Source organism: Ahaetulla prasina, chromosome 1 (assembly GCF_028640845.1).
Source record: "Ahaetulla prasina isolate Xishuangbanna chromosome 1, ASM2864084v1, whole genome shotgun sequence".
Classification (NCBI taxonomy): domain Eukaryota; kingdom Metazoa; phylum Chordata; class Lepidosauria; order Squamata; family Colubridae; genus Ahaetulla; species Ahaetulla prasina.
Window position 1 is genome coordinate 56,656,802 of NC_080539.1, and position 14,047 is coordinate 56,670,848.

The following is a 14,047-nucleotide window of genomic DNA, read 5'->3' on the forward strand; positions in this document are numbered from 1 at the left end:
ACATAAGCAATCTCTGTGTATTTGATCAAGCAATCCATAGCCTCAATTTCCCACCTAAACAGTTGCAAATGATAGGTTCTCAGGATTGGCTTAAGGCTGAAACAGATTCTCTATAGTATGCAAACCAACCAACCAACCAACCAACAAACAAGTGTAAAATCTCCATTCTCTCATACCCCCATATACAATCACTTACTCAGGAAATTATGCCTGTTTATAAATAGAGTTCTGGGTGAAGTAAGTAAGCTAAACTGATAGTTACTATTACAAATCATTCGCTATATCAGGGTGTCAAACTCATGTCACAGCGTCATCATGTGATGTATTGGGACTTCCCGCCCCTTTTCTAAACTGGGCATAGGTGTGGCCAGCGCATGATGCATCTGGCCTGCAGACTGTGAGTTTGACAGCCCTGCTCTATATGATATAAAACAGAAAGGCATTTTATTAGAATGAAGAACACTCAAGAGAATTTTGGATTGGGACAGTATACAAATGTTGCAAAACAAGAATAAAAGTACCATATAGATTATATTAGATAGACAAACAACTTCTATTTTGCTACTATTTTATCCCTTAAATATATTATTGATGCACAGTGGAAGGAAAGAGAGTGTCTAATAGTTAGCAGTTAGATTAATAACTACACATTGCTGATATTCTATTAAGTGATCTTTTCAGCAAACGGAGATGATGTCAGTGTGGCAATGCACATGCAATAAAGTGATTATGTCAAGATAATGTAAAAATATACTTTGCATTAGATATTCTGTAGCATTAAGCACATGTCATTTGTTCCTCCTTGATCTACCCTGCAGACACCCAAACTTCTACATAATAGGCATATAGTACTGCCAGATAGGGCTGCAAATATCCAGGCATCACTAAAATGGCAGCAAAACATATAAGTATTCTGTACGTCTTTGCTACTATTTATAGCCATGCAGATTTTTGCAGCCCAGATCTGATCCTTTTGGCTTTGGCTAACTTCACACATCATACCAAACTGTGGTCAGGGAAGCTTGTTTATGTATATCCAGTATTTCTTCTATGAGGGTTTAGGGAGACAAGCATGGAGAACCCAGGCTTTGCCTAGGCACCAAGCAGATCCAGATGTGCTTAAGCTCAACTGTATCATATACATTCCAACCAAGGGTGAAATACTCCTGACCGGATCGCGCGATCCGATAGCGATCGTGGCCGCTGGTTCAGCGATCCGGTAGCGATGGTGGAGCAAAGCTCCGCCCACCCGCCCGGCTGTCATTACTTTCTGGTTTTAACCAGGAAGTAATGTGTTTTTTACCTTCTGCTCATGCGCAGAAGGTTTAGCGCATGCGCAGAAGGTCTGCACATGCATGTGATGCACGTGCGCACTTCCGAAACAGTAAGGAAGGCAAGTAGATTTCACTCCTGATTCCAACTGTTCTGGGAAGCCAAAATATGTTTTCTGTGAAGCTGACTGAGAAACCACAACCTTTGTGTGACTGGTAAACATTATGGTTTGTGGCAGGTTTACAAAGGGGTTTATTATGATTTATAATTATGGTGTAACAATTAAATTGGTACAACAGGAATAAGGCTGCTAAACTGATACAAAAAGCAGCAAAGTTATTTTCTAGAGGAGAACCATTCTAGTTTGAGAGGTATCAAACTAAAACATGGTCGAAAGTTAATTTAAGATAAGACAGCTTTCTTTCTTTTCTAGCAGATGGGGCAGGGGATCTGATGGGTTATTAAATCTTTGATGTATCCATGCATATTGTTTAATGAGAAAGTTCTAAGCCTCTTTGAGGAATTTTGTGTATAGCCAGAATGCCTCTCAGGTTTAAAAATCTATTTTATCCTAAAAGGTAATATTGCTGTTTTAAAATAATATCTTGTTGAAAACAGATGGCACTCTTCAATATCATTTTTCTAGGATGGGAATATGTGTCAGCTGCAAGATGTTGCAAATCAGTTAATTTGATTTAGGAATACTTTTGATATTTATTGATAGTTTTTCTTTCAATGTATATACTTAGACTGAATCTGGAAAGAATGTAAAACTAATCTTTACCAACTTGGAATATGTATTTCAACTTCCAGAATTCTCAATAATGCTTGTGCTGGCCCAGCTGGGGAACAGTGTATTAGATCATAACTCCCCCCACCCCCGGTGAAAGTTACATTAATCCATAGTGAAAAATATATATTGTTTCTGTCTATTTTAAGGATGGAGAGGTGCATGATGGATCTGAATTGATTGGGCCTGCAGAACCTCTGGTGGACTCTCTGACAGACAGCTTATCTACCTGCAGTTCTGAAGGTTGGCTCTCTCTACTTCCTTTTTGTAATCTAGTCCCAGTTTTTTTATAACTGCAGTTTCTTTTGGGAAAGGCAGTTGAGGAATTTTATACAGCATATTTGGGCCACTTGATCTCCATGGTGCGCTGAGATTGAAACAATCCTGATTTAGTACATTATGCAATTGTTTCCTTGGCTTTTGAATGGCATGCTGGACACCTATTTCTCCAAAATAGAATTAAATCTAAATTGGAATTTTAACTATTTTGATATATCGTTTCTTTATTTGTTTCCCCAAGTGACCAGTGGGCAGAAAGAAGGGATCTGTAAGAAGAAAGCAATAAAATATGTCAATACTTTTCAGACATGCCTTAACATTTCCCATCTTTCTGTCACATGTAAATTACATTTGGTAACAACTTCTTGTGGTCTCTTAATCTTCATCTCCTGTAGATGGCAGCATTATATTTCAGTTCTAATTTTCTTGATTGTTGGTTTTCTCTGTTATGCAGAAACTATGATGGAATAATACCTATTGTAGCAATAATTGTTCAGATAATTTTTAATCTAATGTTCTGACTGTAAACTTTATGATTGGCTTTTTGGTGCATTTCTAGATCATCCAATAGCCAGTGCTCTTTAGGGGGATTCACCAAATGAGGTTTATTAGGTATCAGGTATAAAATTCAAAAATGCGATAGAACATAATGTAAAATCTAAAAAGAAATAGAGACCGGATGAAAACAAGAACACCAGGAGAAATATAGGTCAGGTATCTGAACACTTACGGACTTGTTGTGCATCTTCAATATAGGTTCTTGGTCAGGTTAGTTGGGAATCCTACATGTCCAAAGGGTGAATGGTGGAGAGAAGCTGGTTTATGCTTTTAGAATAAAACGGTTTGTATTTTTCTAGAGTGCATATACCCAACAAACTCTGTTTCTCACCCCGTTATTTTTTTAGAATTTCCTGGCTACAGTGAGCCTTTCCTATTTCAAACCTATGTGAAATTAATGTTGGCTCCATTTTATTTTTGTTTCTACAGCTCGGAAAGATGTCCTTGATGAAGTGACACTTAGCCAGTCAGAATATGGAGGTAAGAAAGAATGGAGTAAATTGAGCGGTGTTTGGTTAATTCATTATTTAATTGGAAAAAAAGAGGTTACCCATAATGTACTGGCCACTTTAAGGTGGACTCCCCTTGCAGCATACAGTTTTGAACGTTACCAGATTCCAAGCTAAATGGTACTTTTTAAGGAACACCAACACAATGGATTGCATTTGGATCTTATTGGCAATCAAGGCAGCTTCCACAGTAACAATATCACATAAGGAACACAAGGCAGAACCCATTAACATGCAGGCTAATAATTTCTGAATAGTCCTGAAGGGCAGCCCCTTGTAATACAAACTGTAGCAATAGAGATGAGAAGTACAAGGGCATGAATGACCATAAATAATTCATCCTGATTTGTTGTTGTGAGAGAGAGTGTGAGAGGGAGGAAGGGAGGGAGGGAGGGAGGGAGAGAGAGAGAGAGGGTGGGGGTAGGGGAGACCAAGCTGCTAAAATCTGAGACATTCTGTGTGCAAAATAATTGGCCTTTCTGTTAAACTATTGCTCATCTCCTCCAGCTTAAGATCACCAAATGCACGTTTGGCAGAAGTAAGACTTGAACTGGAGGGTTACCAGTTTTGACTTCAATCTCAAACTTCACTGGTTTTTTTAATCTGTGTTTTGCATAACGCTCATCTGGTTTACACTTTCAGTATGAGAACTTTTGGAATGCTCTAATTTTACACCAGTTCTATTCTACAGCAATAAAATAAGTTGTCCACTGAATAGGAATTGGTGTACAAATCAGCATCTTATTCAAATCCTCAGTGACTTTTTGACTGTTCTATCGATTTTCACAAAAGCTCTCTAAATAGATACAGGAATAAAGATTATAAATCTCCAAGCAATGGGGACTAATTTAGTGTTATTCATCTGCTTACTGCATTTTATTTACTTGTTAAAAGAAAGATGAGTGATTATTAAATGTCATTATGTACCGGTACTTTGACAAAATTATGTTACTCAATAACCTAGGAGCCAAATCTCTTGGAGAAACACTAAAGAAGAAGAAATATGAGCTATGGGTAGGTTCAGCACTCTGAAATACTATCAGAACAACTTGGACAGCTAATATAGATAGAGCAAGTATATTTCTACCAACTGCGTTTTAATTGTTCAGACAGAAATTGTAATAAAACAAATCTATCACTCCTTTATGAGGGAATATTGCACTGAGACTTGTCCCAAAAGTGCTGTTCAAAAGGCAACTGTACTTCCTTGGTTTGCTTTCCCTTGCGTACATGTCACTTCTCCTCCAAGAAGCTTCTTCCATTCTGAAGAACTGAAGAAGCTTCTTGGATCAGAAGTGGAATGTTTTCAAGGGGGAAAAAAACCCAAAAATTCCAGTTGCCTTTTGAACATCTCCTTTGGGACAACCATGACCTGGATGATTGAGAAACCTCATAGACATTTACACAGACTTATTAGATTAGGTTAAAAAACAAGGATTCATTAGCGAATGTATGCTCTGCATAATATAAACAATAATGGAAATGGACAAAGAAGATTGTATTCATTTCCCATTGAATTGGAACTTGGATTCATCCAATAAATCCAATGTTAGGAGGTTTGGGAGAGATAAAAAGGAGCATTTCTTCAAATGGACCTATAGAAGTGGCATCCCAAGTTTTTTTTGATAATAATCACTGATGTAGAATGATTTGGATGAAAATTAAATAAATTCAGACCGGAAAAATTGTCCCCGATTGCAAGACATATTGCCTATACATGGTAGTACTTCTACCTCTGTAGCCATAGGTTTTTCAAAATTAATTGCTGGGCAGCTTGAGTGATGGTCTCCAGTGGGCTTTTCTTGAGCCATAGTATGAATTAAATACTCAACTAGATGGGGATTTAGTTTCACCTGGCAGAGCATTTGTTTTTTACTCACCAGTGGAATTGGTTATATAATTTAGGTTGAACAAAAATAAATGATAAATTATATGATCTTCATCAAAGAATTTTCATCATCATTAGAGTGATGATTATAAATTATATAATTTAGGTTGAACAAAAATAAATGATAAATTATATGATCTTCATCAAAGAATTTTCATCATCATTAGAGTTTAGGATATAGTTTATTGGGTGCTCAAAGTACATCACATCTATTATCCTAATCACCGTATAAAAGAAAGACCACTATCTTTTTTAGAGGCAGTGATCTAAGGCTAAAATAGTTAATATCTTTCATGAATACTTCTTGTGCTCACCTTCTAAATCAAGACTTGCTAGTAGAGCTTCTTTAGAGGATAAAGGGAGAAGACCATTAATTCCTTCCCTTGCCATTCTTTTGTTGCACTACAGGTTTATCCAGTGACAGTGACTTGATTTCCTTGACCATTGATGCAGATTCTCTCGTTGAGTTAGATGATGGAATGGCATCTAACCGGGATTCCCCCAGCACATCACTTGGTCTCAGCTTTGCTGCTGAACCTCCAGTATTGGCATCTGCCGTTTTAGATCATGAATGGAGCAAATCTGAAAGTGAGAGGGAGAGCCGGGGTTTATTCACTGGGAGTTTGAAGGCCAAGCTTGGCAGAAGAGATTACTTGGACAAAGCTGGAGAACTGATAAAGCTGGCCTTGAAGAAGGAGGAAGAGGAAGATTATGAAGCTGCATTTGGCTTTTATAGAAAAGGAGTTGATCTGCTTTTAGAAGGAGTTCAAGGTATGACCTCATTTATTTTAACACTTTGTTTTAATTGACTTAAGCCTTTATCCTCTATGCAAAAAGTTTGAATTGTAGTTAAATAATTGGCTATTAAAGGAAAAAGAAAAGTCATCCTAGGTCACTTTACATTTCTTTCTTTCTTTGTTGAAATAGAAAAGCTTATAAAAAAACCAGAAATGATACTTTACTTATAGGCTTACAGGCTAAAAGTCAGCATGCAGAAAGAAAAGAGAAAGCAAGTAAGCTAGCCATCCAATGCATTAAAAGGAGGTTACTTAGTTACAAAAGTTAGCAGATTGAAGATCAGATGCAATAGAACGGGTGTCAAACTCATATTATCACGGTGACATCACATGACGTATCGGGACTTTCCCCCCCTTCGCTAAACCGGGCGTGGGTGTGGCCAGTGTGTGACGCATCCAGTCCATGGGCTGCGAGTTTGACAGCACTATAATAGAAGGACTTCTCCCTCTGATAAGTTTGGCAGTACCAGCTGATAAGGGGAAAAGGTGGTTTCTACTTAGGGTGAAATAATCCCCGATTGCTGTTTGCTATCTGATCTATTCCTCTGAGGCAGGTTTAGCAGATGAGGTTTTTGGTAGATTTTTTTTCCCCAAATCAGTTCAGTGGCTTTTGCTAGGATCAAGGAACTTTTGACCAACAAGTTTACTTCCATAACTTCAATAGGTAAAATTCTAGCTCTGTTTTTGACATATACATTACAATGAGAGTTTCAAAGCTTTCATTTCCAATTTTATTTAACCACAATTTAGCAATAGTTCAGAGCCTATAGTATTATTTATCTTTTTGGTTTGCAGAAACAAACCACCTTATAAACCATAAATTGAAGTTACTTTATTTCATATCATGATTATTTCACACGATTTAGAAAAAATCTCCAGTATGAATAATCAGAAATAGAAGTAAAGCTTAAGATGAGAAGTGCACAACTTCTAGAGGGACCCTACATTGTTCCCAGCATATAAAGATTTATTATGACACAATGTAAAGAACCCTTTCTTGAAGTTCTAATCTGAGCCCACAGGGGGGTGCTCAAGGCAAAGTCTTCTATTTTTCTCTAGGGGCTAAGAGAATCCTTTCCACTGAATATGAATTGATAACTGAAAGGTAGTATTTTTGGATGTCCCAAGTTTCTTAACAAGCTAATTGTGCCAAAATAGTTCCCATCCTCTGCACCAGGCTTTTACATTAATTAAAGAGTGAAACTAGTATGCTTTCACAAATAAAATTGGAGACTTATGTACTATCAAATATGGATCTATCTATCTATCTATCTATCTATCTATCTATCTATCTATCTATCTATCTATCTATCTATCTATCTATCTATCTATCTATCTACCTACCTACCTACCTACCTACCTACCTACCTACCTACCTACCTACCTCCTACCCTCCCTTCCCCTACTCTACCCAATCCTACCCTACCCTACCCTACCCTATCTTCTGGGCAGTTTAACATATACAAAACAATGCTATAAACAATAAAACCCAATAGATAGTATCACACAAAGAAGTAACCAAACTCTCTCCTCTATCCAACTACACTAAGTTATGAACCAGTATAATAAAAGTTATAGAAGATGCTTTAATGCTTTCTTTAAAGACTGGTAAGGTAGACATCATAGAGATATCTAGAGGAGTATTATTTCAGAGGACAGATTTACAGCCAGTATTTGTTCATATTCTGGAAGTGTATAGTAATGGTATATTGCAGTGGTGAAATGCTACTAGTTTGCACTGGTTCAGGCAAACCGGTAGTGATAAAAACTACCAGTTCGGGCAAACTAGTAGTAAAAAAAAGCTACCAGTATTTCTGACGATCAGCTGTGCCATGCAATTTAAAATTGCTAGAAAGCAGGAAATCCTACTTTCTAGTGAATCTAAATTGTGCGGCACAGCTGATCCCTCCCTCGCTGTTGTACTTACCTTCCTAAGCTTCCTTTTGGTGCGTACTGTGCATGCGCATGCGCGCAGTATGCATTTAGTGGGCAGTGTGCATGCATGTGTACCATGTGCTTGGTGTGCAGTGCACATGCACGCACACGCAGCACAGCTTGGCACGCAGCACGCATGCGCAGCCAGTGAACTGGTGGCAGACTGGTTCAGATTTCATCACTGGTATATTGAGTTTGTTGATACTACCAGAGAAATACTATGTTGTACTAATAGTTGTCTTACCTGTTTGCACTGCATGATTGCAGGGATTACTTTTTTAAGATTGTACTCACCTAGTTTTTACAGTGAAACTATTAATCCATGAAACAGTGACAAGGGTTTGTTTATCAGCTGCTTATTGCAGAGCTTGGCATTGATTTAAGCTGAGAAGAAATGGCTGGACCACGGTCAACTTGATTCCACAGCTTGCTTCCATGCCTAAGGGGGTACTAGAACTTGAATCTTTCCAGTCCTACTCCAGCACCTAAGCCATTCTAGCTTTCTGTAACATTACATAGCAATATGTAATGTGACCGGGCTACTTACGGGACCGTCTACTGCCGGCCTCTATTTCCCAGCATCCGGTACGTTCCCACAGAGAGGGACTCCTCAGGGTGCCGTCAGCCAAACAGTGTCGACTGGTGGCCCCCAGGGGGAGGGCCTTCTCTGTGGGGGCTCCTACCCTGTGGAACGAGCTTCCCCTCGGGCTTCGACAACTACCTGACCTTAGGACCTTTCGCCGCGAACTTAAAACCTATTTATTTCGTATGGCTGGACTGGCCTGATTTTAAATTCTAAATTTAAATTTTAATTGAACTTTGATGGGTTTTAAATTTCTGTAATTTTATGGGGTGTAATGTTATTTTAAATTTTCTGGCAAATTTGAATCAGTTTTTTAAGGGTTGTTTTAATTATGGTGTATGTTTCTGTTTGTATTTTATTTGCCTGTTCACCGCCCTGAGTCCTTCGGGAGAAGGGCGGTATACAAATTAAAACATTATTATTATTATTATTATTATTATTATTATTATTATTATTATTATTATTATTATTATTATTATTATTATTATTATTATTATTATAATATAACTACAATTAATATCGGTAATGCTGACTTAATAATGAGAGCTAACAGTGTGTGTTAGTTATAGTGTGTATTTGGATTGGAGATTCCCTGGTTGAAGTGCACTGTCAGCTGAGAAATCTCACTAGGTGACTTAGAGTCAGTAACTCTCTTATTTCAGCTTTTCCCCCAGAGTTGTGTTAAAAACTGGAAGAAAGGCTGAGACTTCAAATGACTTTCTCCATTCTTGTTGCCTTTTGTTGTGAGAAAACTATCTTCTGGTACCTCTGTCCTTGATCTTTTTTGAATCCTTCTTTCCAGTCTCTTCGTTTAACTTCTGACCAGGATGCTATTTTACAGCTGAGTCTAATTTGGGAATCACAAACATTACATAGGATTGTGTGCTTTCTTGAAAAAGAAACAGGGTTACAGTTTCTACTAAAGGCATAAATACAAGCTATTGCCACATGGTGGCATCAAGCACGTAGAATAGGTATATCCCAAACTTTATCTGATATCTATATCTGAACATAGATAATCCCTCCTCTCCCTCTTTTTGTTTTGTTTTACAATTTGTCATATTTTAACAAGTCATGTTGTTTCACTTTTCTTGGTATATGGTCTACACTAGCTAGAAATTGAATCTTGTCCTTGGTGATGGTGGTGTCCCACGTATGTGTCCTACTAAAGAGCTACAGTTTTTCTTCTTCATAGACATTTATCTTGGACTGATTCTTGGACATATGTGTATTGAACTTGCTTTCAGAGATAGAAATATTTGTTTTTTTAATAAAAGAAAAAACTGCTGTCCAGTGCCAGTCTGATTTGGAATACTTGAATTGCAGTTGCTTCCAGCATAAAAGTATTCTATAATCATTCTTGTCTTCCTGAAGATAACATTAGTTAACAGTGTTTTTAGAAAAACAACAACATTTTTGATATTCTTTAATTCCCATTCAGGATGGTGGAAGTGATTTTCAGACATTTTATCTTCCGAGGATCTTCCTTGTAGTAATTTATATCCCAATAAGCTCTGATCCATTAAGGAAGATTTCTCCGAGCTGACACCCTTCAGATACGTTAAGCTTACAGGTCCCAAATTCCTGATCAGCTTTGCCAATAATTTAATAGTACCTTCACCAAGCCTATTTGCGCTCCATCCTCTGCTGATTAACAGTTCTCTGTGCCTTCGTGTGACAGAAGTAAGTTGGTAGCAGTGAGCAAGATGTTGTTCAAGGAGGCTCTTGCCAGACCATTGTAGTACTTTTTGTTCCTTAAGGCAAAAAGATAAAGTGTATTTGAAATGGGAAGCACAGTTTGAGCCAGTTTTATGGCCACATTCACTATATCTGTTGACAGGTCCTTAAAGAAGCCACTTCTTTTCTTAGGTCCACATGTTAGCTGTCTAATTATCTAATCTAAGATGTCTAATCTTTTCCTTTTACTCTCCAGAAAACTAGGGATGATCCTTTTGAAACATTTTCCCCACAGTCCCTCCTTCTATGGCCTAAAATATCTTTTATACACTGGTAGGCCAGTCTGCAGCTCTCCCTCTTGTCTCCTGCAGTCATTCCCACATACCATTACATCAGTCCCAGGAAATTATGTATTTGAGTTAAGGAAATATTAACTCAAGGGGATGCTTCTGGGCCCTTCATTCTTTCATCTCCTGAACAGAAGAGCTTGTTAGTAGTTTCTTTGTAAGGAATATATTGGATGTTTGTGGCAGCCAGATACAAACAGAAGTGCCTTTACTACTCCAAATTCAGGGGATAAATATGTCCTCACCACCCCTTTCTTTAAAGACCACGCTTTATAGAGTTTCTGGTAAAAAATGCCAGATTTATTTGGGAGTGTTCTGAGTAAAATCAGTCTCTGATTGAAATTAACAGAATTTGAAGTCCAAATATCGTATTTTCTAATAAAATTTTATTAGAAAAAAGAAAAAAACAAGAATGGATACAGGTAATACTTTTCATGAAGGAGAATGATTTGATGAAACAAAACAATGCACATCTGTGGCAAAAGTAAATGTGCTGCATGCACATTTATTAAAGGAGGCCAGCTGTGATCAGAATTTCCTCATCACATAACAGCACTGCCTGTTGACAGACTCCTGTGTTTTTATTTTCCTCTCTTTGCATAAAACATTTTTTCAACAAAAATGTGCACCTAGTCCAATAAGAGAAACCGAAAAGCAAAGAAATATGGTATTTCCTTGCGTTGTAACCTTTTAACAGGGGCTGTGGAATGTTGGTCATGAAGTTAGCTAACTGAATATTGCCAGAACTGGCTCTCAGGACTCAAGAAATTTACTCTTGAGTTATTTGAAAACCATAGCTGTTGTTTTGTAGATGTTGCTTACTCTCCCTTGTCACTTTTTCACTTAGAAGTGTTTCCAAGAAAAGTGATCAGCCTGTCACTATAGGGTGAAATGCATCATATATTAAGCTTTGGTTGAGGACTGAGAAACTGCTTTCTGAATGTTAACCTCTTCACCCAAATTCTTCTCATTAGGGATACGGTAGAAAAAAGGAGCCTCTATGTATCAGTAAAATAAGTTAGAAGTAGGATTAGTCTGATTAATTTCTGTTTGTTTTGTCATGACAATAATTGTTCCTTTAATATATTAAATGCGTCCTAATTTTAAATTATAGGATATGTGTGTGTATGTGTGTTTGTGTGTCTGAAGAGAAGGATTAGGAATGACATGAGAGCAGTTTTCCAATATTTGGGGGGCTTCACAGAGAGGAGAATGTCAACTTATTTTCCAAAGCATCTGAAGGCAACACAAGAAGTCACTGATGGAAACTTAACAACGAGAAAGAAAAAAAAAAGCTGTCTAGAATATTCTCACAGCATGATAGGCAGAAAATAAAATCAATCAATCAATCAATCAATAAATACGATAAATCCAACCTAGAACTAAGGAGAAATTTCCTGTCAGTTAGATCAATCAATTAGTAGAATGGCTTGCCTCCAGAAGTTGTGGGTATTCCATCACTGGAGGTTTTTAAGAAGAGATTGGACAGCCATTTATCTGGAATAGAATAAGGCTTCCTACCTGAGCACGGTTTATGCTAGAAGGTCTCTAAGGTCCCTTCCAAATCTGTTATTCTGTATTCTGTATTTTAGTAGAAAGTTACGCCTGCTGCAATGTTAAATGCATAAAAAAAGTTTTCAAGCTAAGTTTATTTTGTCGTCTTCGATGAGCATATAGATGTCTTTGGAATGCTCCCAAGGTTGCCAGAAATGCTTCAACCTTCACAAGATTGATGTTAATGAATTTTAGAAATAAACACACTTAGAGAAGGACTGTCCTGGGAGATTCATGAGGTTATCTTGAAAGAAGCAGAGAAAAGAATCTAATTAATATACATGGATGGAAGGATGGAAAGAATTTGTATATACCTATATCAATAGAAGTTAATGATTATTTTCAAAATACTTCTGCTGCTTAAAATTTCAATATCAAAACACCCTTTTCTTCATAATTTCAGAATGTTAAGATCTACCAAAGAATTATTCTCTGCATCTTCCCATTGGGAATAGTACATTATATGGAGATACAGCAGGATTTCTTGGCTGTAGCACCCCATTATGAAATATTCTCCCTGCTCAGAAATCAAAGTGTTGGTTTGGAAAGGCCTAGCTATTCATCTGGACTTTTGATTTTTGCTGACAGCAAGGTTAAGGTTTAATCAAGGACACACAATAATCCTTCAGGCTAATGAAAGAACCTAGTTTTGTTGTTCCCAGAATCTATGCTGCTTCCATTAGCCTACTTCTGGCCCTCTTTTTTTGATTCTGTAAGAGGAGTGGCAGAGCCTATGTGTTACATGTACGTGCCGCATGTATCTTTCCTGGCTCCACTCAGATTTGGCAGCAAGATGACAAAATTTTCAGCAGTGTTGTGTTTTGGGGTTTGTTTTTTGTTTTCAGAACCAAGTGGAGAGTAATTATGTGAATTGTATTTAAATAATTTAATTTTAATTAAGCTTAAATTCAATATTTCACCAGGAGTACAGTCCCTAGCATGCTATTAAAAAGGAAATGTGATGTCTCCTCCCCCCAAACTCTCCCTCCCCATCTAGCAGGTAGGTGAAATTCTGGTGTACAGTATGCAAAGATATTAGCTAAAATAATTTTTAGCATCAAATCTGATTCAGGCCCCTGTGTTTCTACAGAATGGCTTTCTAGCTGCCTGCATGCCTCCTTCAAACTGATGCCCTGAATCAGCCGTCACCAACTTGATGCCTTCTATGTACGGTATTTGGATGTCACCTGCCCCTTTATGTCTCGCTAAGAAATCTGAGTATTAAAATCTCAGCACATCCAGAAGGCATCAGAATAGGGAAGATTGCTATAAATCCTCCTGGATTCTGACTGAAATTTGCTACACCAGTTTTAGAGAAGAACATGATCTAGACCATCTGTAAAGCCGATGCTGGAGCTTATTAATATGAAGAGCAACCTAAGGTTGGTATTCCCCTCCAGGCCCATTTATTGCCTTCTGATTTAGCGAATACTCTTTGTTAATTGATTCTTTCTAGTAAGTCCTCAAATGAACTGTGCATCACATCAATCCCTTCCCTACGTTTATAGATGGGTTGGAAAGGAGGCCAGAAGCAGACTTTGAAAATTCTTTCCAATGAAAGGATATTCACTGTTGGTATTTTCTTATTATTACTTTCTGTATGGATGTTGTTGTTGTTTTTTTAAAAAATCAATTGCCTTGTGGGACATCACGCAAAACTGGAAGGCAAATGTTTTTATTAAAGATCAGAAGACCCTTGCTTCTCACAGAGCATTCTGGCGTATACCCACTCTCTACAGATTACAGTTATGGCTTGTGAAGCACACATGTGATTTTCTTGCAGCAGGTTTCCTTTGATTACTTATATAGAAGTGCTTTGCATCAAGTTGTACCTAGATTGAAATGATAATTATTTAAA

The 14,047-nt window shown here is 37.4% G+C and overlaps 1 protein-coding gene across 7 annotated transcripts in view; it reads left to right on the forward strand.

Moving 5' to 3' along the window:
- The window catches only part of RPS6KC1 (ribosomal protein S6 kinase C1), a 103,701-nt gene that overhangs the window by 18,576 nt on the left and 71,078 nt on the right, over window positions 1-14,047 (forward strand). For 6 of the 7 annotated variants that reach the window (XM_058165375.1, XM_058165378.1, XM_058165377.1 and 3 more), the window contains 3 exons: window positions 2,212-2,305; window positions 3,329-3,379; window positions 5,705-6,067. In XM_058165375.1, the coding sequence (XP_058021358.1) occupies window positions 2,212-2,305; window positions 3,329-3,379; window positions 5,705-6,067 (508 nt within the window). Of the gene's footprint in view, window positions 1-2,211; window positions 2,306-3,328; window positions 3,380-5,704; window positions 6,068-13,336; window positions 13,572-14,047 lie in introns of those variants that run through there. The other variant, XM_058165382.1, reaches the window with a different exon arrangement.